A 27117-nucleotide genomic window follows, 5' to 3' on the forward strand; every position below is an offset into this window, starting at 1 on the left:
CGGGGATGGCAGCTAATCACACTAACCACTATACCACAGGGGCGGACCTTCATTCCTCTCTCTAGTGCAAATTCAAGGTCATATGGGGAAGCAAATGCTTTACTCACGGTTACGTGCCAGAAGCGACCGTGCCGGATGCGAGCCGGCCATTATCGTGCCAATAGCGACCGAGTGGATAAGCATCGTGCCGCATGCGACCCATCAATCACAATTGATCTTCATTTAGGGCTGTCACCAAATGGCAGATTGCTTATGAGTTACTAAGTATTTTCTAAAATAAAGGTCTGATGCCGTGGTTAGCCGGTTCGAGTGGCGTTGGACGAAAAAATAATTATAATAATGTTGCTAGCTTTACATTCCAGTAACTATGTTTCTGGTTTAAGTGGACGCCGAGGTGCCGGAATTTAGTCCCGCAGGAGTTATTTTTAGTGCCAGTGAATCCACCGACACGAAGCTGACGTATTTGAGCACCTTCAAACGTCAACCGGACTGAGCCAGGATTGAACCTGCCACGTTGGATTCGGAAGACCAGCACCTCAACCGTATGAACCACTTAGCCTGGATGAAAAAAAATTCAAATGTAAGCCGGCAGGGTAGGAAAGCTGGTGGTATACAATTTGTAATCACTAGATTGCGTGCCAAAAGCCTGGATTCAAATCCAAACCTGTTCGCATTGTTCAAATGGAGTGAGGGAATATGATACTGATGATGGTGATTCGTCCGTCGGATGACGACGTAAAGCTTTGAACATACCCCTTGGTGTTATTCGAGAGGAGTAGGCTACGTGCCGACACCGGGTTTCACCCTCTCCCTACCTCATTATCATAATCTCACATCCAGAAGCGCAAGACCCCATGGGAGTCGGATAAAAAGACCTGCACCAAGCGAGCTGAATACGTCCTCGGACACACCCGGCACTAATAGGGTACTATATGTAAGTAGGCCTAAGTCATAAAAAAATTCAGAGAATTGGGAAATTTATTGAACATCTCCCTTGGTAAATTATTCCAATCCTTACCTCCTCGTCCTATAAACGAATATTTGCCCCAATTTGTCGTCTTGAATTCTAACTTCATATTGTAATCTTTCCTACTTTTAAAAACACCACTCAAACTTATTCGTCTACTAATGCCATTCTTCGCCATCTCTCCACTGACAGCTCGGAACATCCCGCTTAGTCAAGCAGCTCGTCTTCTTCTAAGTCTTCCCAGCCCAAGATATACAACATTTTCGTAACGCTACCCGTGTATTTTGTTACCAAACATTATCGACCCCCTGTGGGTGGGGGACGCAGACGAAGAATACACCCACGGTACCCCCAACCTGTCGTAAGAGGCGACAAAAAAGGGCGACCAAGGGATGATTAGATTAGAACCATGAAACTCCTTGTGATTAGTACCACCACGCGGGGAACACCATGGGTCGCTTTTCCTTGCGCGTAGTACCACTATTTAGGGGGTAAAACTCAAGTGGACTTCACAACTCGTCGCAGAATACACTCCTGTTATTTTTGATCGGCCGGGTGGCTACACATCTTTACTTTCCGCTCGCGCCGAGCCAACAAAGCGTATAAGCCGACTCCTCGTTGGATGTCAGCCTCCCTACCACCAACCACCATGACGACCACCACCATCACCACTACCTTTGCGACCCCTGCTCACACCCTCTCCTCGCTTTCCATCACAACTGTTACGTCGTCCCATTCATCGCCGCTTCTATTCACCTCTCTCTCCGCGCTACCTCCTGTTGATCCACCTCGACTATTACGTATACCTCCCCGCTACTTAACCCGCCCTTCTACGCTGTCTACATCTGCCTTGCCGACTACGACATCACCACCACTGTCCGTCGTAACAGCAGCAGCCGCTCATCAACTTCCATCACCGTCAGACACATCAGCCACAAACGAAGTCTTCAGTTGCGTCGTCCGCGGCGTAAGCCCACTCATCCCGGCAACCGACATTCAAGAACAACTTCGCCTTCAAGCCATACCCGTCAAGAGGGCGTTCCGTATCTACAACTCCACCGGTCCGACGTATTCAATTAGACTTCAGCTTCACAGCGCAGCAGCCCACCTGATCTCCAGCGGAGCACTTCTCTACGGCCGTCGTCATCCCGTCGAACCCTCTCGCTCACCTCCCCGCCCTAGATATCACCACTCCACATCTCGTCGCCATACCCGGCCTGATCATCCTCCCTTCCAACGCTCTATCTATGTCCGTCCAACTCCTTCTTCTGCTAATATCTCCATCCCACCACCGCCGACCCTTGAACATCTCCGACACCTCATAACTGTCCTCTATCACATCGCTTCAACACTTCACCACCTTATACTTCCACGAAACTTCCTTCTCGACACTCCTGTATAAATCTCCATCCGTATAGCCATTCATCCAAATTTTCACACCGTTTTTCCCTCTTCTTCATTTGAAACATCTCACTGTTTTCTCCACATCTCCCGGCCCGAGAGATCGCGACACGATCTAGGGGGCCCGCCCCGTCCTTCGGGCGGGGAATGAAAGCTCTCCAGCAGCAGCACTATTTAGGTAACACATACTGTAGGTTTGTGATTAGTAGCAAACTAGAGCGCGACGGCTTTTACAGTACGATACCTGTGATTAGTAGCACTATATGAGCGACACCACGGGATGACGAAACCCATGGTTATGGCTTGCCTATGATTAGTACCCACTATATGAGGAACACCGCGGGATAGTACGACCCCTGTGGTTAGTACACTTAGGTGATGAACACCATAGGTTTGCATTGCCTGTCAATGGCGCCGCAATGTGCGAAACACAGTAGGTCAGCAATACATGTGCGAATTTCTTTACCTGTGAGTAGTACCATAATGTGTGGAATACCGCGAGTCTACGCTACCTTTGATTAGTACCGCAACATGACAAAAATACCATGGTTCTATTTTTCTAGCGGTAAGTACCATTATGAGGGGCTGATGACTTGGATTTTGGGCTCCTTTCGACTACAAGCATCTTCGATTCAGTATCGTGCTATAGAAGCAGTCCCTTGGTCCGTAATACTTATTGTTTTACGCCAGCTTCTGTGCATGTGAGGCACTGTGGGTCGGTTCCACTGTCCGTTTTAAATTCATATTCATCCATCCATTCATTCTTCATCCTCACGTTTTGAATTGTGGTCAGTGGAGGATTTTGGGTTTTTAATTTGTCATTTCATTTCGTCTCATTTCGTACCATTAGGGGCCGATGACCTAGATATTAGGCCCCTTTAAACAACAAGATCAATCATCAATCAAATATTATCGATTGTTTTTTGAAAGGGTTTCAACCTTAATTTCGGAGTCCCCGGTACAGCGTAATTAGATTCTGAAACAAATTTAGATATGACTAGCTGATGTGCCCATGCTTCGCTACGGAATCCTACATTGTATTCAGAATTCTAGATTAAGTACTCTACAAGTTGCAAGATTGTATTAAATTGCATAGTTCTTTAAGCGACGGGAAAGTCACCACACGTCTTTTCTCATGTGAAGACTGGGTTAGGGAATTACACTGACTGACAGAGCAAATGCAACACCAAGGAGTGGTCAGAACTTTATGCCAATTGCAGGGTAGACTGACGTCACTGAGGTATGCTCATGATGTGAAATGCGCCGCTCTGCTGCGCACGTAGCGAACGATAAATGGGACACGGCGTTGGCGAATGGCCCATTTCGTACCGTGATTTCTCAGCCGACAGTCATTGTAGAACGTGTTGTCGTGTGCCACAGGACACGTGTATAGCTAAGAATGCCAGGCCGCCGTCAACGGAGGCATTTCCAGCAGACAGACGACTTTACGAGGGGTATGGTGATCGGGCTGAGAAGGGCAGGTTGGTCGCTTCGTCAAATCGCAGCCGATACCCATAGGGATGTGTCCACGGTGCAGCGCCTGTGGCGAAGATGGTTGGCGCAGGGACATGTGGCACGTGCGAGGGGTCCAGGCGCAGCCCGAGTGACGTCAGCACGCGAGGATCGGCACATCCGCCGCCAAGCAGTGGCAGTCCCGCACGCCACGTCAACCGCCATTCTTCAGCATGTGCAAGACACCCTGGCTGTTCCAATATCGACCAGAACAATTTCCCGTCGATTGGTTGAAGGAGGCCTGCACTCCCGGCGTCCGCTCAGAAGACTACCATTGACTCCACAGCATAGACGTGATAGTCACCGCAGACGAGTGTGGCGTCGGCGTGGAGAAAGGTCAAATCCGGCAGTAACTGTGGAGCGCCCTACCGCTAGACAACGCGGCATCATGGTTTGGGGCGCTATTGCGTATGATTCCACGTCACCTCTAGTGCGTATTCAAGGCACGTTAAATGCCCACCGCTACGTGCAGCATGTGCTGCGGCCGGTGGCACTCCCATACTTTCAGCGGCTGCCCAATGCTCTGTTTCAGCAGGATAATGCCCGCCCACACTCTGCTCGCATCTCCCAACAGGCTCTACGAGGTGTACAGATGCTTCCGTGGCCAGCGTACTCTCCGGATCTCTCACCAATCGAACACGTGTGGGATCTCATTGGACGCCGTTTTCAAACTCTGCCCCAGCCTCGTACGGACGACCAACTGTGGCAAATGGTTGACAGAGAATGGAGAACCATCCCTCAGGACACCATCCGCACTCTTATTGACTCTGTACCTCTACGTGTTTCTGCGTGCATCGCCGCTCGCGGTGGTCCTACATCCTACTGAGTCGATGCCGTGCGCATTGTGTAACCTGCATATCGGTTTGAAATAAACATCAATTATTCGTCCGTGCCATCTCTGTTTTTCCCCAACTTTCATCCCTTTCGAACCACTCCTTCTTGGTGTTGCATTTGCTCTGTCAGTCAGTGTATAATGGCAGTTCCTCTTGCCTACTATCAGTTATAATGAACTTGGGGAGTTTTCATTACGATGGCAGGCCCACTTACTACTACCAGTCAGTCGAGTTGGGCAGTTTGATGATAATGGCAGACAATCACTCTCCGCCTACCTTTTTACATCCTTAGAAAAGCTGTCTTTGTGGTTTTCCCAACTGAAATCATCATAGGTCATTACAATGAAGTCAGTAGGATTGTCACGATTACAAGCAATATTATCATATGAAATAATAAAATAGAATATCGCACATTTTCTCATTTTTAACGAACAGTGCTATGCTGCCGATCTAACAATCCAAAGTTCCCGACCTGGAATGACCAGGCTGCAGACGGCCGTGAACACTCCTCTGCCATTATTCCTTTAATAGCGCACACTACTTTTTCCAACCAGCGCCTCAGAGTAGGGATCAAATGCGTGGAATACTATGATAAACCTGTGCGTTACGTACCAGTAGTATCAGACAATCGATGAACCAGAGGAATGTCATGCTAAAGAACAAAGTTATCTAACTCCACATCCCGCTGTGGGTGGGGGCAGTAGGATAACATCCAGGATATTCCCTGCCTGTTGTAAGAGGCTGTCAACTTGGGAGCGTGGGTTGGCGACGACGGGCCACTGAGTTGAGTCCTGGAACTTCCCCCACCTACTTGTACCAGGCTCCTCACTTTCATCTATCCTATCCCATCTCTTTGGTCAACTCTCGTTCTTTTCCGACCCTGACGGTATTTAGGGAGTCTCGCACTTTCACGCCCTTCGTGACCCTTGTCTTTCTTTCGCTGATATTTTCATTTTTCGCAGTGTCAGATGCCTTCCATTTTTTCTCTCTGATAATCACCACCACCACATTAACACGTAATGATTGGCGTCAAGAAAAACATCCAGCCGTAAAAGTCTGCCAAATCTGCTACAAACCCTGACCCGCAGTAAAAACCGAATAAAGTGGGGAGTAATAGAAACGAGCCCAGTGGTATCACTGCTCGCTTCTCACCAAGGCAGTCCGGGTTTGATTCCTGGCCAATACGTGTGGGATTTACGAAACTAAATACCACGTCCTATGGGTCGGATTCTACATTAAAATGGAGGTCCTGTGGCTTATGATCACAAAAGTAAAAGTCACGTAAAACTCGACGCGTATTTACTTTTAAATAGAAAAACATTAAGACAACGACAAAGCGTTTATGTACCTTTTAGAGAACACCACACTTGACCAGATTGGCCGTGGGAAATTATTTTCATTGTTACAGCAGAGTTCGAAAACGCCATTGGCGGCAATACATGCTCGGTACCTTCGGAGAAAATTCTCTTGAACATGCCTCAGTACCTCGTTGTTTTGACTGATGTCCTGAGCAGCTTCCAAGACACATTCCCGGAACTCTTGCAGAGTTTTCACTTCTCTGCGATAAACCTTAGATTTCATGTACCCTCAAAAGAAGTAATCTAAGGGGTTTAGAACGGGACTTCTTATCGGCTGATCCATCGCTGGGGATAGGCGGCGTCCAGGTGACGGCACACTGCGTTGGTAAAGTGCGGGATCGCTGTTGCAACCACAGATGCCGTCGCGTATGGAGTGGAGCATCCTCTAGTAGTAGTGGTGGTAGAGTGCCTTCTAGAAACTGTAGATAAAATACGCTAGTCATTCTATGAGGTAATATTACAGATCCTCTGATAATGTTCCCCAAAATCCCTGTCCAAACATTAATGGGAGAACCTAACCTGGTGGTGAGAACGTCTCATAGCATGGGGCTTGGTCTCCGACTACACATACGTGTTGTCAAAACTGAAGGTGCCATTCCTCGTAAACGAGACCTCATTTGTGAACATGAAGTCTTTGGGTTGAAGATGGACCTACTCACAGAAGGCTATCTGCGGTGCATAATTTCTTTCCAGTAGTGCTGAACACACTACAAATGATACTGATGTTGCCGATCTTCACGTTATGTTCGTTGGACGGTCCACTCCTACCACTGCCGCGATTTGGCGAGTATTGCTGCTGGAGGTTCTCTGCAGTAAATTCTAATATGCGGTTCTCTGTACGAAGATCAGGCCTAGACCCGTACCTGCTACAACACTCCTCACTAGAAGACACAACAAATCATTGATTAACATTTTTTAGCATCTGGCTTTTAGTGCCAGGAGTGGCCGAGGATGTGTGCTGTGTGAGGGTGTTGCCTGTGAGTGTAATTGCACGGGCTAGACATTGGAGGAAGGTGCCATCAAGGTATTTTATTTAAGATATAAATGGGAAACCACGAGAAACCATTTTCGAGGATGGCCAACGGGGTATTCGAACCGAACAGCCTACCGAAGTAGCTGTAACTAGTCGTGCTGCAATGCATTGACCTAACCTGCTTGTTACCTTCTCCCAGACATGGAAACGCAGCTCCATATATGGACATATTTTAGGAAAAGACGTAAACGCATCACCATATTTCATGTTGTAAGAGAAAGAGTTTCCCCCAGAAGTGTTACATAAAGTAGGGGCAGCAGCTGCTTATAGGACTTGTTTAAATGACATTATACTCCGTACTAGTACTTCACAGGAAAGTTCTTGAAAAACAACTGAAGAAGATGCTGCTCTGTCATATCTGTTTCCCGAAAATCCAGGGACTGGTCCTGATGATCCCCAAGAGCTGTACTTACAGATCAGTTAACTGTAAAACAAATAATCCTTGTTAGAATGTAACCGAACTTGTGTTATTCTAGTATCCAGTAGATTATTACCTGGTTGTACATTTCCCCCAAATTTTTAGGATTTTGTTCTTGAAATATCTCTTGTGTTATGTCTATTTATGACCCATCTATGTTTTTTTGCGGGGAGGAATACCTCGGTTTATGGCATTCCAAATTATACATTACACTGACGTATTTCAACGAGTTCTTGAACTAGGTGTGTGTGTTTGTGTGAAGTGATGTATGTTTTATTAAAACTTTCGTAAGAAATGTACTCATTCATTATTATTTATGAGCCTTTCATGCAATCGTTCGAATTGTTCTCCGTAAAGAGCTGTATGGGTTGTATTTCCCGATGACTAATTCAGTGTACATTAATGTTGTGCACAGTTTGCGGATTAGTAGTTGAACAGAACAAAGACAATTTCATTCCCTACACCGTAAGCAGTGTTCTCAATTTTTGGCCATTTTCCTAACTTTTTCTGGTTCTGATTTAGCTTACCTTATCTTGGGTGATGACAAAGCTTATCAAATGACAATTTGCTTGTCAACGCCGGTCGCATCCGGCACGGTTACGGATTACGCGGTCGCTAGTGGCACGGGTCGCATCCGGCACGGTTACAGATTATGCCGTCGCTAGTGGTATGGGTCGCATGCGGCACGGTCGCATCTGACACGCCACCTTCCTCACTGCGAGTGTTTGGTTCACGTTAGATCTTTCGTCATTCGCTCTCTCCATCTCTCATTGCTCTTCAGTTGTGTGCATGTCCGACTCGTTGGCTGAATGGTCAGCGTACTGGCCTTCGGTTCAGAGGGTCCCGAGTTCGATTCCCGGTCGGGTCGGGGATTTTAACCTTCATTGGTTAATTCCAATGGGCCGGGGGCTGGGTGTTTGTGCTGTCCCCAATATCCCTCCAACTCACACGCTACACATAACACTATCCTCCACCACAATAACACGCAGTTACCTACGCACGGCAGATGCCGCCCACCCTCATCGGAGGGTCTGCCTTACAAGGGCTGCACTTGGCTAGAAATAGCCACACGAAATTATTATTATTATTAGTTGTGTGCATGTGTTATGCTTCAGCATGGATCTGACCAATGAGAGAGAGGGAGTAAGCTGGTACTAAAGGATGTACTGATTTCCTTGCCTGAAATGAATATTTCTGACCACAAGATTTTAACTGAACACTAGTATACCAGGTACGCTCACACTGATAAGCTGAGGATGCTGATACAGTGCCCTTATCTTCTTTTTACAATTTGCTTTACGTCGCACTGACACAGATAGGTTTTATGGCGACGATGTGATAGGAAAGACCTAGAAGTTGGGAGGAAGCTACCATGGCCTTAATTAAGGTACAGAGTGGCTCAGACGGTTGTGGCGCTGGCCTTCTGACCCCAACTTGGCAGGTTCGATCCTGGCTCAGTCCGGTGGTGTTTGAAGGTGCTCAAATGCGTCAACCTCGTGTGGATAGATTTACTGGCACGTAAAAAGAGTTCCTGCGGGACTAAATTCCGGCACCTCGGTGTCTACGAAAACCGTAAAAGTAGTTAGTGCGACGTAAAACCAATAGCATTATTGTTACGGTATTCAAATTGAATCCATTGGGTTTGAACTCATTATCTCCCAAATGCATACTGATAACTATGTGACCCAAACCGCACAGTCAGTTGCTCAGTCCAATGTCGTTATCTCACAGGAGACTATTGTTGGTTGAAATTCATATCAAAATAGAGGGAAATCCATCCATACGAAGCTGTGGATAAATGCTGGTTATTATTATTATTATTATTATTATTATTATTATTATTATTATTATTATTATTATTATTATTATTATTATTTTCTCTCTTCGAGTTTGACCTGCTGTGGAGCACGAGAAACAATAGTTGGTTTTCTGCGTAATGTACTCTTCTCAGAATGTCTTTCATCTGTCGCTGAGATTTCTACTTTCCTCCGACCAGATGTTCTTGGACCGTGTAGTTTGTTTTTCCTTGAACCCCTTAAATTTGTCACTTTCATTCAAAACTTCTCTATTCCAGATCTGTTTTAGATTGATCCCAACTGCCTCCATATCTTTTGTTGTTCCCTCAACCTGTTTGGTTATCTTTAGTGATGTAACTGAAGAATTCTTCGTCGGTTCATATTTATTGTTTTATTATTTGTTTTTAGAGATTCGTGGAGTTCACAATGGACCTGTGAGGAAAACAAGTGTGTACGTTCCAGTGTACCCAGTTCTAACGTGAACCAATTGAACTCGATACATATCTGCAGCTTGACATGTGGTCAGTACGGATCTTTATGGCCTCGTCCGACAGTTGACACTGACCTAGGATCCCATCTGGTGGAGTTCAACCCGGGGAGGATCAGATTTGACTTGAGTCAGCTGTCTGGAGGGCAAGATGCCAGGAATATGGCAACACAGATAACAAGGATCTTCATGGAGAACCTAGCCAAGGAATGTCCAAACATAACAGATGATCCTGGAACTGAAGTGGTGATCAGTATAGCAACATCTTCTCCTAGTGTAGAACTCAACATGGAAACTAATGAAACATACAGTCTACATTTAGCGACAGAAGGTACGTATCATTCAATTACATTTACCTTAACTGTTCCCTCACAATGACTAGCCTCTAGTCTCTCTCGTAATAAGAAAGCCAAGTTTCGTCACCTGTAACGATGCTATTGACGTTACGCGAAGTCCTATTTTCAAACTGTTTTAGCATTTTTCGGCACCATTTCACTCGATGTGCCCTTTGTTCCTCTGAAAGTGAATGGGGTACCCAAAGGGAACAAACCTTTCTAACATGGAGATGGTCGTGTAGAACTGAATGAATAGCTGTTGCAGGGATGTGGAGGGGCTCTTCTACCTGCCGATATGTCAACCGCCTGTAGTGCTGGAACATTTTCCTCTCAGCTTCAATGTTTTCCTAAGTCACTGATTCAGACGGTCGCCCAGAACGAGGATAGTCTTCAACCCCCAAATTTCCCCTCTGGAACTCTTTGTACCAGCGGGAAATTCTTGTCCGATGTGGACAGTCTTTCCCCAGCACAGGAGTCATTTCCTCCAGGCACTGGTCAACAGTTAATCCATGAGCAAAATTGTAGCGGATAATTGCGCGATATTCACTTTTAGACCACACTGACATCTTAACTTGCTTTCAATCCCACTGCTTGGTAACAACTGGTGTGAAGGTTGCGCCTTGTTGTCTTCTAGACCGGTTTGCACTCCTCTTTTCATCCCTCACCATAACAGGAGTGTCCAGCCAACCGTTTTTGCGTATTGCAAAACTTTCCTAGTGCCCTTTGTATTCACTTGTGAGGAGTTCCTTTCTTTCATATTTTCTGTCCAACTGCTGACGGCCAAAACTTATTTTTTCTTTCTACTGGTTTAATGTTGCGACTCAAGGATGGGAAAGGGCCAGTCAGTGAAGTCAGTCATCAATGATCTGAAAGTTATGGCTAACACCCAGGTGGGAGATTCCCTATCAATTGTTTACCTAGTCTTTTCTTAAATGATTTCAAGGAATTCGGAAATTTATCGGCTTGATAAATTATCCCAATCCGTAATTTATCTCCTACATATGAATATTTGCCCCATTTTATGGGATTGGGAAGGTAGTGGGGCTGTGGCTTTTATGAAGGTACAACCCCAGCATTTTCGGCCCAATCCTTTTGAAACTTGGATGGTATTGTGTATCACGGTCTAGGTAAGTACCCTTCCTGTCTCTGTGGGTTTGTGTACAGTTGTGTTGCCCACCGGGACTCGTAGCTTGCAGGCGTGGAGTGCAGATCACAGAACTTAATTCTACACTATGTGGTTGGGGGCATGGCATACTGAAGAATACTTCCACGCTATTCCCTACCCATCCTAAGATGTGACTTATAAAGTATTCGGTTTGCAAGGCCTTGGAAGCCTTTCATTGTCACGCCCTTTATGGCCATTTTCTTTCTTCTGCCAATATTTTCATTCGTTCTTTTCTTCTAAAAAAATGAAATGGCGTATGCCTTTTAGTGCCGGGAGTGTCAGAGGACATGTTCGGCTCGCCAGATGCAGGTCTTTTGATTTGATTCCCGTAGGCGACCTGCGCGTCGTGATGAGCTTGAAGTGATGATGAAGACGACACATACACCCAGCCCACGTGTCAGCGAAATTAACCAATTAAGGTTAAAATTCCCGACCCTGCCGGGAATCGAACCCGGGACCCCTGTGACCCAAGGCAGGTACGCTAACCATTTAGCCATGGAGCCGGACTCTTTTCTTCTGATTAGAGTTAAGAGGAGATGGTCAACTAGTTGTACTTTCCCTTAAAACAGCAATCACCAACTGATCTGTCATTGCTTCCACCTTCTCGCGCTAAGGTCCTCTGTTTCATCTTTCCTATCTGATTTCTCCGGTTAACTCTATATCTCTTTACGGAGGTGGGACAGGTTTTTCTCCGGGTACTCCGGGTTTCCTTCATTCCAGAAAAACTCTCCAATATCATTTTATCTGTCAGTCACTAATCATTGCCCCAGAGGAGTGCGACAGGCTTCGGCAGCCGATACAATTCGTAACCTCGCCGCTAGTAAGGGGCTTCATTCATTGCATTCCTGACCCGGTCAAATGACTCGAAACAGGCTGTAGATTTTCATTCAACTCTAGATCTCTTTAGACAGGACAATACTAGGTTTGTGAAACAATACGGAGTCTTTGATGACCCATTCCTTTCATTTGCCAATGCCCTAATTCTTCAAACGGTCATACCTCTTTCATTTTACGTTTATAATTAAGACTAGATCTACGAAGGGTTGATAATCCCGTTGTTTTAGCTTTCAAAACAACAATTATCACAATTGCTGGAAGATTTGCACCTCTTTGTCTTGGTTTAATCACCATGTAAAAAGGAGCAAGGTAGAAAGAGGTAGCCAAGTTTCATGCGATACTTGTGCAATGTAGCAGATGAGTCAACAGTACAGGTAATACAGTCTTATGGGTAATTTCAGTGCAAGAGCTGGGAATAGTACTATGATCAAGTTTAGAAAGACGTGGAAATGATTTGAAATTGAAAAGCCTTACTGAATTTCTGTGCTAGTATGAGACAGGCCATTAACAAATACATTCAAAATACAAATTCATTCTTCAAACAAGAAACTGGGGAAAGTACGGGCTTCGTGTCAATAATAGGCTGCCTGCATATCTGAACTGCCTTTCAGGTCTGAAAATATATAAGGAAAGTGTGGATACTGACAAGGGAACGGATTTCGGTGTAAAATCTAATCAGGTTTTCGGCGCTCAATATTCGCGTTCAAAACTGAAAGTGGCCCGTGCGGTTTTCGCTGCGTCACTGTACAACTTTGTAGGAGTATTGTGTACTAAATTTCAACCAGATTATAATTTTACACCGAAATCCGTTCCCTTGTGAGGATATTTTTCTACCATGATGACCAGTAAATTATCAAAAAGCTGAGTAACTAGACTCAATATGCCAAAGACAATGTCTGTCTGCTCATGGATAAGGGTAGAAAAGCTGCAGGATAAGGATAGTAAAAAGAAAAACATTGATAAGATCAGTAGAAAATTCCACGATTATGTTCACTGTAAACTCATACTAAGGGGGCGGAAGTCTGTGTGAGTTAACACAAAATCCATCTCATTGACAGGAGATAAAGTTATGCTTAACGAATGAAAATATTTTTAATGCTATTTGTTCGGGGCGTCGACCCATGTGGATCTTTTGCCTCTAAACTGATACCTACTTTACTTTAAAATATAATATTACTTTAGATACGGCAATGAGACGTGGTAAACAATACTTATCAGTGAAGACACGCATATAAATAACACAACTAGAAAGTGGACTGCGGAAGTTCAAGAAGATAGGCCTTGTAAATTACGGGTAATATCCATAGAGTATTTTAAAAAATTCTTATTTACAATTTTAATGTTTACTTAACGTTTTCAACTTATCCTGACTTCTTCATCCAAGTAGGATGAATGCAATTTCTCATTTTCACACGCTGCTGTTTCAAAACATTCTCATGCAGTAATTCTGCACCTCTGCGCGTCACTACACATCCTGGACCGTTTAATTGTAGGCCTACAGTAAACTCTCGGTAACTTGGATTTCGGTCAACTAGAACCAAATTTTCCTAAAATAAAATTGTATTTAGCAATAAGTCAGCTGAATTCTGAAATACTATGTATGTTTCAAAGGTCGGATGAAGCAGAGGGATAATGGACCAGAATAGTAAACAAGCAGAAGGAATTATAGCCCTTGTCTAATGTAAGTCGAAATTGTTACGTGCTTGTAGAGATATATATATGGTACTTTCTGGCGTTATGTAGATTCGACTTCAGAACTACAGACATTCTACCACCAATAAAATTGACACTTATTTGCTGTTCCTGTACTCATTATATCAGTCGGTCTAAGTCACATACTCTTTCAGTAGGCCTATTTACGGAAACACGATGGTGACTGGTCCGAGAGTACGATATTTTGCTTAGATATGTTTGTTTAAAGAAGCTGTTAATCTCCTTCTGTGAATATACATAATTTATGTTTCTTGTTAATAGTTTTATCTTGCATGCAGTCCTGAATTATTTATAGAATGTTACTAGTTATTGTATCCGTGGTTCACGGAAAATTTCTTTGCATAGGTGTGTGTGTGTGTGTGTGTGTGTGTGTGTGTGTGTGTGTTCAGCCCTAAGGCTGGTTGGATCCTCAACAGCTCCGCCATCAGCTGTAATAGATGGCCTAGGCATCACTGAAGAGGCGCACTAGGGAAATGAGGAGTGAGGTAGTTTCCCGTTGCTTTTCTCACCGGGCCAGAAGTTGCTATTACATATCAGTCTGCCAAGCCCACTGAAATGCATGCACCAACCGACCCTATGAGCAACATTTTCACACCATTCATAGCAGGGACTGGCTGCAGAAGGAATGGCATTACTAGTATCGCTCATACCTCAGTCACTTTCATATTGTCAAAGCCAAGGATAAGACAGAGACAGATCAATGATTGTAACAAAATTGCTCTAGCCCATACCAGAAGACATAGTGCAGCGTTGCCAGCAATTGCACAGGTAGGATGATTAAACTTTTGTCAACCATTTATTGAGCATCTTACACAGAGGTGAGACTTAGAGATATTTGAGTATTACTATTGAAGTCTTGATTTTTCAAGGATTCATGTTTATTGGTGCCTGTCTCCAAACCCGCATTCAGTAAGAAAAGGCTAGGAAAACAACAGATAGGTAATCTGCCACCTGGGCGACTGCCCTAAATGCAGATCAGTATTGATTGATTGATTGATTGATTGATTGATTGATTGATTGATTGATTGATTGATTGATTGATTGATTGATTGATTGATTGATTGATTGATTGATTGAAGCCAGACATGGCGCCATTCTGTACGGTAAAATACAAATTTCCACATTATGTAAATGGAATTGTCCACTATAATTACAAATGGAAATTGACGCTGATAAACAACCTAATCCCCTAAAGGGGCCCATAGACGTGCAATATTATTGCGCAATATAGGGGTTTGTGCAATATAATTGATAGTGTGTATTTAATATTGAAGGGTTGTGTAATATATTGTACGAAATCAAAAAGTTTGAAATATATTGCACAAATCGCAAAATACTGTGCCGTGTGTTGGCAATATTGTGCAATATTCCGTCCTTCCGCCAGTTGGTATCAGCAAGTGGGGGAGAACGTATCGTGATGGCAGACAAACAGGTGGTGAAAAAAATTATTTTGGAGTTTATCGAAGTGGAGCATGGCCTCTATGGGACATTAAGAGCAAAGATTACAGTAATAGCGTTAAAAAAACGTGATCAGAACGAGGTGCTTATTGAGAAATACCGCGAAAAATACCCGAACGCCGACAAGCAAGAAGTTATTTTTTTTTAATCAGTTCTCTGTGTACAAACTTCCGGAAGGAAGTTAAGTGGCTTCGTGATACAGAAAAGAGTGTTCACCAAACAAAATGCCGGCATGGACTGACAAGATATTGCCACGCATATTGTAAGTCTATGACCGCTTTGCACAATATATTGCACAACTAAATATTATCTCCACACGATTTTATTTATTGCACAAACCCGATTGTTGTGCAATGATATTGTACGTCTGTGGGCAGCTAACAGCTACAATTCATTTTGACCGATAATATTGAACGTTTATGGGCCCCTTAAATATTGTCCGGACTTTATAAGGCATGTTAGCCAAACAATAGCCTATATGACAATAAATTGAAATGGGGATATGGGAGAGAATTATTTAATGAATAACAAGAGCAATATATTACTAAAGATCCTCTATCATACATTTTTACACTTTTTACACATGCTTAATGAAGGGCAGTACTTACATAAAATCGCAATCCTTTAAACAATACAATCGTATTACTTTGTTGCCTGAAACCACAAATGACTTATGAGTTTAACGAGTTGAATCCTTTGACTGTCTTCACATGCTACATCAGTGACATGCTTGTCTGCCAATGTTTAAAATACTGCTGACCTTTCAGAAAAAAATGATTAATGGCAGTACAGTACTCGGTAACACACTTGGAACTGCATTTCCGCAAGAAGGGTCGGGCTGAGTAGCTCAAATGGTTGAGGTGTTGGCTTTCTGAGCCCAACATGGCAGTTTCGATCCTGACTCAGTCCGGTGGTATTTGAAGGTGCTCAACTACGTCAGCCTCGTGTTGGTAGATTTACTGGCACATGAAAGAACTCTACGGAACATAATTCCAGCATCTCGGTGTCTCCAGACATCATTATTATTATTATTTATTAATTTCATTATTATTATTATTATTATTATTATTATTATTATTATTATTATTATTATTATTATTATTATTATTATTATTATTCCACCATGCAGCGGAAAGGAACTGGCCACCCTACCGTACGTAAACTCCGGCTCAGGCACACCTCGGTGGAGGTTTGGACCTGCCTTCGGGCAGAATACACCCTTACCTTATTCCACCATAATGAATTCCACCAGTAGTCCACGTGTGGATAATCATTATTGCGTGTTTCTGTAGTGGTTGGTAGTGTGTTGTATTGTGATGTGACAAACACACAAACACCCAGTCCTCAAACCAAAAGAATTAAACAGACACGATTAAAATCCCTGACCCAGTTGGGAATGGAACCTGGAACCCTCTGAACCGATGGCTTCAACGCTGACCGTTCAGTCAATGAGTCAGACACAAATATAACTGTACTTGTTGGGCATGAATTCCTTTTGCTTGACAGCAATTACTCATCTTTTCAATAAATCTTTATTTTTCAATGGGAATCCGTGTCTAAAAGAACAATACTTCTTAAATAATAATAATAATAATAATAATAATAATAATAATAATAATAATAATAATAATAATTCAACAGCTTCTATACAATTATCACGTAGTCAGCAAATGCTCCATTGGTGAAAAATATCTAATTCCCTCCATGGGAATTTAGAATTTTCCATTCGGAATTGCTAGGCGGGCAATAATTCCATTGTGGAGATTTATCTCCCGTATGCAGTTATCAGACTGTGCCTCTTATAAGGGCTTCTGATAAGTTCACCTGCACACACCCCAGCGTCAGTGGGTAGGGTCTGACACATCCCACTCTGATGAGTCTAGTGTCAGACCTAAGACGAAATGCTGGTTAAAATAGAGCAAGCACCTGAAAAGCCTTACATCTAATATGTTTTTGATATAAATGAAATAGTACCGACTTGAACAAGATGTAATAAATTAAATTACTTATCTATTTACTCTGTCTATTTTTGTAGTTACCATATATGCATTGAAATATCCCCATCCTTTTCAAGTAAATCAAGACACATAACAGACATAAATAAGGCAAACTTAATTACGATAGATAACGCGTGGGCTCCTTCTTGCCGTGCAGAATGGCAGGTAGCTGACTTCAGTCTATTAGCTGGTATCATCCACCTAGCAGTATATAAAGATACGTCATTCGATTGGAATAATATTCACCAAATCCTTTGCAATTATTTAAGAAAAGACTAGGTAAACTAATGATAGGGAATCTGCCACCGGAGCGACTGCCTTAAATGCAGATCAGTAGTGATTGATTGATTGATTGATTGATTGATTGATTGATTGATTGATTGATTGATTGATTGATTGATTGATTGATTGATTGATTGATTGATTGATTGATTGATTGATTGATTGATTGATTGATTGATTGATTGATTGATTGATTGATTGATTGATTGATTGATTGATTGATTGATTGATTGATTGATTGATTGATTGATTGATTGATTGATTGATTGATTGATTGATTGATTGATTGATTGATTGATTGATTGATTGATTGATTGATTGATTGATTGATTGATTGATTGATTGATTGATTGATTGATTGATTGATTGATTGATTGATTGATTGATTGATTGATTGATTGATAATTTCAAGTACTCAGGAAGTTTGTTCTCTCCTCTAGGGAGAGAAATAGAAACAAGGTATAACAAGGTTAATGCGATTCTGATACTTTGTAGGAAAGGATGAATTCACAAACAAAACTATCCCTATATCATCCTAGTTTCAGGCTGACTTTGCTTATAGGAATGGATACAGGTCTTGGTTTATCTAATTCATAAGCTGGAGATAAAAACATTGAAGAATTAAGACAATAATAGTAGGTCATTCATAATTTAAAATATTAGACCTAAGTTATAAATAAACTCGTTGAATAAATCTGTGCTTGAACCAGCTTTGGTGGCAGTATCATATGAAAAAATTGTGGAGGGGATTACCATGAAAGGAAAGAGAAACAGAGGAAGACTTAGGGACGGTAGATAGTCTCAGTTGTTATTTATTAATTTCAAGCTATGAGTATAGAAACAGAGGAAACCACAGTGCAAATTACATGTGAAGTATTATAAAGACGTTTATCTCAGTCAGAAAGGCTTGCAGACTTCAATGCTGTATGTATGTATGTATGTATGTAGGCCTATGTATGTATGTATGTATGCATGCATGCATGTATATATGTATGTATGTCATATGGTTCATTTCCTTGTTTCAGAGTCTAAAGTAACAGTGGCGATACGTGCCGTTTCACTGTATGGTGCCCGCCATGGGTTGGAGACTTTATCACAGCTTACAGCTTGTTCGGCACTCCCTGGAGGTCCCCTACTTATGGTTGCTGATGCCCGAGTTGTAGATCGTCCAGTGTTTGTCCATAGAGGTCTGCTGTTAGACACTGGTAGAAACTACTTACCTGAGTCAGCAATCAAGAGAACTCTGGATGCCATGGCAGCTAGCAAGCTTAATGTTCTTCACTGGCATATTACAGACTCCCAGAGCTTCCCTCTGCAGCTGCCTCGTGTGCCAAAGCTTGCCAGGTAATAAATCACAAGAAGACTACAAAGTATTTTCTGTCGATTATCTCTCATACAAATTATTGCAGAGCACTCATTCAATCAACAGTTCTCCGTTACTTTAAATGAATGGGCACACAAAATGTTATCGAAATGTAATTAATCACCAATTATTTGCACTGAAAGATTGAAATATAACTTTTATTCATGACTAGCATTTACCACGGCTTTGCACATATGGAATTCCTTGCAGTTTGATTTGAATTTCGATCAGTGGTAGCTTACATCTGGTTTCCTGGTAGATAACAGCAGTGCTTCAGTACTCTATGTGACCAGGATGTAGTGTAAGCATAGGTGGCAATAGCGAGCAGGCAGTTGCCTGTTTTGGAGGTTTTTTACAAGACTGGATTATACATTTTACCTTCAGTCTATCTGCTGGAAAAGTACTGAAATTTACCTATGATAAGAAAGAAATTTTTAAAAGGATACACAAGTTGAAAGCTAGAAAAACAGCTGGGATTGATAGGATTTATGGGGATATAGTAAAGGCAATGGGCTGAGATATAGTACAGTATCTGAAAAACTTATTTGATTACTATTTACATGAAGGAACTATATCAAATGAATGAAGAGTTGCTACAGTAGACCCCATGTACAAAGGAAAGGGTGGCAAACATAAAGCAGATAATTATTATAGATCACCAGGCAGGCATCAATTTTTGAAACTGAGAAAAGAGTGTCTCATAATGCACTGGCACTGCCGGTGGCTCCAAGTAGCCTACGCAGTGGCCTCCATGGTATGCACTAGCCATTAGTGATAGGATATTCGTTCATTTTACTGAATCGATTCATTTGATTCCGTTCACATTACTGAATCAGTACAGTGATCCGATTCATGGCACGTTAGAGTCACCGCTTCTACTGCATTTGTGTAGTATGTACTGGTAAGACAGCAGCAACAGCATTCAGTGCTCACTGCTGCCATCTGGTCTTCATACTATGAACTCCTTTCTTTATACGTCGTCTAGCTTTGAGGTTCAGGTTGCTCCTGCAGCCACGGCTTCGTATTGAGTGTTGTTACAAGGCCTTTCCCCCACAGTGACAACTTCATTTAATAAAAACATCTGTACCCACAATAATCAATAATCTGCATTTAGAGCTGTCACCCAGATGGAAGATTCCCTGTCAATTGCTTGTGTAGTCTTTTCTTATATGATTTCAAGGAACTTGGAAATTTCACTGTATTCACGGTAAGTACAAAACAAGTAAGTTTAAAAAAAGATACAGGAAAAAAAGGCAGTTGTGCAGTACTATATTGTAATACTACAGTAAAAAACTCACATGTTGTTAATAATAATAATAATAATAATAATAATAATAATAATAATAATAATAATAATAATAATAATAATTGTCATAACTCAAATTTTACTAACTTATTGTTTTCTACAGTTCTCTCAAAGTCACAGCTCTATTATATATACAGCATTAGATTACCTGTGTTCATAATAAGTAGCCTACATATTAAATATAAACAAGTTAAACAAATAAAATGTATTAAAAAGTTATCTGTTCTCTACACCAATATATGCTTATAAAGTTACAGTACAAAAATGTCATAATAATAATAATAATATACACAACTCAAATATTATACGCTACACATATTTTGTATAGGCTACCCGAGATGTACAGTAGCCTACTGGTTTTCTGATTCGACATACTGTTGGTTAAGTTATTGCGTCAGTCCACATGTGATTGAAGTCTTGTGCAACGATGTGATATATGAACCGAGAGAATACTGAGCCGTTCTTCCCAATTTAAAACAGGTATTTCTGAGTGGTCATGAGCATGACTCATAGTCATAGGGTAGGCTAGAGTCAATTGTCAAATGTCAACTAAGTTATAATACTAATATTCATTAAGCTAATAAATAGTATAACCTAATAGCCTACCTACTTACTAGCTACCGGTACTTTGGAATTATGTTTTGACTACCTTTGCAAATAAATCCATCTATTATTTAAAACTCCCTGTAGGAAGAGGACAGTGAATGCAAGTGGGTATTATTTTCAAATGAGCTGAGCTCAAGAGTCCATTATAGCATTCGATTCTTTCAGTGTACTATGGCTCTGTATGTATTGCTTCAGAGGAAGTTCGGCTCCCTGCCAGTGTCCAGTGTACCAATAAGGAACCGTGTGTGTGTTGTATCTCACTGATCCATGACTGCGTAGGATTCTTTCGGTGAGCCATGGCTCACTGTATGTCTCGCTGCGAGTGGAAGCTCGGCTCTCTGCCAATGTCCACTGTGCCGATAAGGAGCCGTGTGTGTCTTCTCACTGAGCCATGCTTGCGCACGATTCTTTTGATGTGCTATGATACACTGTCTCGCTGCAGCGGAAGCTCGGCTCCCCACCAATGTCCAGTGTCCCGCTAGTGAGCCGTGAGTGCGCCATTCAGCGCTGTCCGCTGGGAGTAAGCTGAATCGTGTGCCGTGAGCTCGCCGTTCCTGTGAATTGATTCACTCGGGCACTTGAATGAATCGATACACTGCTTTGAATCATGCATTAAGTAGCCAACACTACTAGCCGTGCGTCTTGGTAGTGTACCTTACCCTGTCATTACGCCTTGGCCTAGCTCAGCGGAGAAGCTGTGTGCATCGTCTGGTAGAAATAAAGGGTTAAAAATCTTAAATTTGCTTAAAACAACTTAGGACAGGAACAAGTCTACATATTATGTTTAAATGAGAAATCACATATGTAAGTGTAAAACACAAACTTGAATATGCTAATAACGTATGGGAAAATACGGTAACAAATAAACCAAGATTTTCAAGAATTTACAACGGTAAATCGACATCACAGGGGTGAATACCAGGATAAGGGTTACAAACCCAAAATAATCTTTTCAATTCAATTCAATTCATTTCAATTCTTTAATAAGTGGTGAATAAGGGATGGCTCGTATTTAATTACACAGGGTTAATCAGATGAATTTATCTACGTTTGGCAAATAGCCTCAATCAATCTATACATTTATGATGATATAACATAATCAAACTCACAATGTCATGCCCAACTATCAACATACAAATATTCCGATCATGTTGGTAAACTAAAATATCAAACATAGTCTTGGGACTAACTCCAATAACCCCCAAAATGCACAGATTCTAGCGATTGCGGGACCAACCCAGATGCAACTGAAGAGGACTGAACCTTCGACCCTTTACAGCACGAGCTGTCACTTATTAATCAACGTTGGAACACAGATGTGACGACCCATACAGGAAAATACAGTATAAACACAAACACAATACAACATTGAATACGCCTCCTGAAAAAGATCACATGTAAATACACTCTGATACCATTTCCATGATATCCACGTTGCGCGACCCTGGGGTGTCATAGTCACGGGCACGTCCACACGGCATGTCTCAGGACATCATGGCTACCACTATCAGCTGAGTGGACGACAGAAAAATGAGCGGGAAAAAGCTAAAAATTACTGGCTGACAGCCTCGCCTTGCCGGGGTTGGAAATGTAACGGGACTTTGCACAAGTATTGATCACCAGCCGCACACAATTTGCCTAACCTGCCCTTCACAAACGATGCTGGCCTTCACAGCAAACATCATCCTCCATCACAATAATAATCACTTGCAGCAAAAACCCTACCACCTCAGGGCTCAACTATATCACTTTAGCTCACATGGCTAACTTGAACATACAACAGCGCTGGGGGCTGCTCATCTTGCAGGTTCATATCCCGGGCACTATCGGCCTCTCTAATTAGGCGTCTTGTGACTACAAAACAGCTGTCTCAGTGACAATACTCTCATTATAGGCGCTTTACGGCCTCAAAAAATCTATCCCCAATAATTTCACATCTGAACCTGGGCTAAGGGATGGTCTGTCGCTTAATAATCTCAAAGAACTTATTACGACGGTGGTAATTTACATATCTTGTTAGTCCGGCTTCGAACTGTAAATCATGAAAACATGCAGAGTCTATCATTAACTGCTTGAAAATCTGTCTATTTTTCCAACATAAACATTATGAGGTCGTTTTGCCTCAGATTAGCTGAATGATTTTCACATCACTAAATACGCACCACACAAACGGTGCTACAGAAATTCTACTAAAACAACACTAATCATATAACTATCATTCCCTCAAAATCCTTCTCAGCAAAGATAAATAAATGCACTCAAAAATTTGTCAGCCCCAAGTAAAACTACAAATATGCTTAAGGCTTATGACTGCGTAAAGAGAAAAATTTTAATACTTAAGAATTTAACATTTAAGAGAAACAGGGTACATCATGAGCTTGAAATGTTTAACATGCTAAAAGTGTAGATTAACTCATCTGATTCTCCGCCATGATCACCTCCGGCCTCGGCTGGAACTAGTGGTGAGCCTAGCCTATCATGCTGCTGCGGATGTCTGACGTGGAGGACTGGTATTCAATCCTCGGGACTGGCTTCTGCGTGGTCATCAGCTTCTTGGTTGAGCTATGGTCTTGTTCAGGAAGTGGTGGCTGCAAACACAGACACTCTTCCTTATTGTGCCTTGTACAAAGGGCACTAGGAAAGTTTTGCAATACGCATAAAAGTTTGATGGGACACCCCTGTTATGGTGAGGGGTGAAAAGAGGGGTGAAAACCGGTCTAGAAGACAGCAAGGCGCAAACTTCACACCAGTTGCTACCAAGCAGTGAGATTGAAAGCAAGTTAAGATGTCAGTGTGATCTAAAGGTGAATATCACGCAATTATCCGCTACAATTTTGTGCGTGGATTAACTGTTGACCAGTGCCTGGAGGAAATTACTCCTGTGCTGGGGAAAGACTGTCCACATCGGACAACAATTTTCCATTGGTACAAAGACTTCCAGTGGGGAAATTTTGGATTTGAAGATGATCCTCGTTCTGGGTGACCGTCTGAATCAGTGACTGAGGAAAACATTGAAGCTGTGAGGAAAATGTTTCAGAAAAAGAGGCGGTTGACATATCGGCAGGTAGAAGAGACCCTCCACATCCCTGCACCAGCTATTCATTCAATTCTACATGACTATCTCCATGTTAGAAAGGTTTGTTCCCTTTAGGTGCCCTATTCACTTTCAGAGGAACAAAGGACACATCGAGTGAAATGGTGCCGAGAAATGCTAAAACTGTTTGAAAATGTGACTTTGCGTAATGTCAATGGCATCATTACAGGTGACGAAACTTGACTTTATTATTACGATGTCCCAACAAAATCCCAGAACAAGGTGTGGCTGTTTGAAGATGATGGTACTCCTGTGACTGTGCAAAAGTCAAGGTCAGAGAAGAAAAGGATGATTGCAGCATTCTTCACTAAACAAGGCATCCTGACTCGGGTTGTGCTAGAAACACAAAGGACAGTCACTGCAAAGTGGTACAGTGAGACTTGTCTGCCTCAAGTCATCCAAGCTCTCAAGCAGCTCCATCCAAGGTCACGGATCAACACTTGGCTCTTGCATCACGACAATGCTCCAGCACATCGTGCTAATGTAACAATGGATTTTCTTGCCAGATCAGTGTTGACTGTGCTTGATCACCCTCCATACAGTCCTGATCTTGCCCCATGTGACTTCGCACTCTTCCCAGAAGTGAAGATGAAGCTGAAAGGGTGGCGTTTTGCACCCGACGAGGAGCTTCTGGCAGCATGGGATCAAGAGTGTGAAAATGTAACCAAAGAAAAGTGGCAGAGTTGGTTCAGTGACTGGTTTCGACATATGGAGAAGTGTATTGAGTGTGTTGGAATTATTTTGAAAAAGTCTAAAGCATTCACTCGCATTGCAAAACTTTGCTAGTGCCCTTTGTACACACAATGCTGTGACCTGGGCGAGACCAATTTGCAAATCTCCTACTGTTAATTTAGTTTGTTAAGAGTAGTGCCCATAATGGTTAGAGAATAACCAGCCACAGTTGATTTCATTAAAGGCAGTGACCACGATGAGCCGCACTAAAATATCGCGAACTTGATCAACTTTATAAGGCTCAAAATCACATACAAAGCTCGGGTGAGCTATTCACATTTCTTATATAGTTTATATTGCAGTTTTAAGACTCGAAGTTTATAGTATTCGGTATTCACAGCACATAAAGAGAATAATTTGAATGAGACTGATCAACTAACATAGCATGGCTCCGACAAGTTAGAAGTGAGTGCGCCCAAACGAATGAGGCCAATTGGCACTCGTATATTTATAAGGGGCGGCCGCAGCCATTACAGCCACGGAAGCACCAGACTTTCTACAGCTATCCTTTGTGAAATGACAGTTTGTCTTCAACGGCTATTTGAATTTGAACACCCAAGTCTCCGCTCTTCATACCTAACACTGTAGTGTTGTAGTGTTTTAAAATCATTACCATAAATCATAGAAACACACAATCTCACCTGATACTTATTATAATTATCTCTCTGTAATAAATGGCTGTAACAAGTGACTGGCTGTCACACCTGGATTGCTCATATTTCTGTACATGAAGTTGACACTCTATGCTCCACGTGCCAAATTCAAACAGCTCTGTCGCGCTCGCTCCAAGGTCTCTCACTCTTGTCAGTTGGCTTCAATATAATTTGAACTGAACTTTTGTTGATTCTCCGGGGTCCTTTCAAGCTATCCCATGGTTGTATACATGCTAAGTATGGACAACTCCTTCTAAGACACAGAGTTCAGGCTCCACTGAGTGTTACATTTGAAATACCCAGACGGTTGAAATGATGAATAAAGTTGACCACACAAATTAATCATATGTAAATAAATGGACCATGTATTGATGATACAGTTCAGTAAGTGTGCTATTTGCCAACTGATGAGCCCAATTTGGCACACTGGGGCAAAACGCTGCCAACCAGGAATGAGTTAGCTGGAAAATTTATAATATCCAATAATGGACCAACTACACTGGTATTAATTGTTATAGTCCAGTCAGCTTGACATCCTGAAATGTTGGTACCATTGCTCTTGGATACTGAACAGTTCTGACCTGTTGTACTACTCTGGTCTGTCTTGAAGTAGGTAGGAATTTTTCTACCCTATATTGTATATCTTGAATCATATCAGGAAGTACACAAAAAAATGTGTTCCTGGTCAATAGTAGAGGCACAACAAACATTGTAATTCAGATATCCTTAAACTCTAATTTGTTTTGATGAATTACACCTTTTAGGATTGAAGAACTCACGAAAGGGGATGCATCAAATATGTAAATATTATTTTTCTCATTTTGGACTTTATAAAAATAGGCCTGCTTAAATTATGCACAAGCATTAATTTTGCAAGGTAATGTGGTAGGTGAATGAATAAGAAATAAATAAAATACATCTTCATCATGGAATGGTATGCCTTTCAGTGTTCAGTCTGCAAACCTCTGTGACTTTACTTAAACTCCTCCACAATCCTCTATTTGTAACTAGCTCTGTGGCCTCATTTGGTTCTATACCTATTATCTCTAAATCATTAGAACTGAGTCTAGTAATTGTTGCCTTGGTCTCCCTCTACTTCTCTTACTCTCCATTACAGCATCCATTATTCTCCTAGGTAACCTATTCTCCTCAATTCGCCTCACATGACTCCACCACCAAAGCCAGTTTATGCATATAGTTTCATCAGTTGAGTCCATTCTTATGTTACAGTAACCTTTATCTGTTCATTCTGAGTACCATCCTGCCTTTGCTCCCCCCAGTTTATACTAGTGATTCTAACTTACAAACAAGATATCCTGAGTCCATCCAACTTTAACTCCCATAAAGCAAAGTTTGTCTGAAAACAGATCGGTGTTAAAATGGTTTTATCTGTGAGAATACAAATCCTAAATATTTGAAATTCCTTACATTTTCAGGCTCTGCATTCCCAACCTGATATTCAATTCTCTTAGGTTTCTGACCTACTGACATCAGTTTAGTCTTGGAAAGGCTCATTTTTAAATCATACTCATTAGACCTGCTTTCAAGTTCTAAGATATTAGACTGTAGACTTTCAGCACAATCTGCCATTAAGAACAAGTTGTCAGCATAGGCCAAACTGATTTCCCTGCCACTTTATACCTTTCAGTAGATGATCCATGTAAACTATAAACAACAGTGGTGAAACATTGCAGCCTAGTCTAAAACCTGTAAGTATCTTGAATCAAAAACTCATTCTACCATCAATTCTCACTGCAGCCTAATTGTCAAC

The 27117-nt window shown here is 42.0% G+C and overlaps 1 protein-coding gene across 2 annotated transcripts in view; it reads left to right on the plus strand.

The window, feature by feature from the left end:
• LOC136867333 (chitooligosaccharidolytic beta-N-acetylglucosaminidase) overlaps positions 1-27117 on the plus strand; it is a 317860-nt gene that overhangs the window by 248679 nt on the left and 42064 nt on the right. For both annotated transcript variants that reach the window (XM_067144497.2, XM_067144505.2), the window contains exons 3-4: positions 9727-10136; positions 18618-18936. In XM_067144497.2, the coding sequence (XP_067000598.2) occupies positions 9727-10136; positions 18618-18936 (729 nt within the window). The remainder of the gene's footprint in view (positions 1-9726; positions 10137-18617; positions 18937-27117) is intronic.

This window comes from Anabrus simplex, chromosome 1 (genome assembly GCF_040414725.1).
Source record: "Anabrus simplex isolate iqAnaSimp1 chromosome 1, ASM4041472v1, whole genome shotgun sequence".
Classification (NCBI taxonomy): domain Eukaryota; kingdom Metazoa; phylum Arthropoda; class Insecta; order Orthoptera; family Tettigoniidae; genus Anabrus; species Anabrus simplex.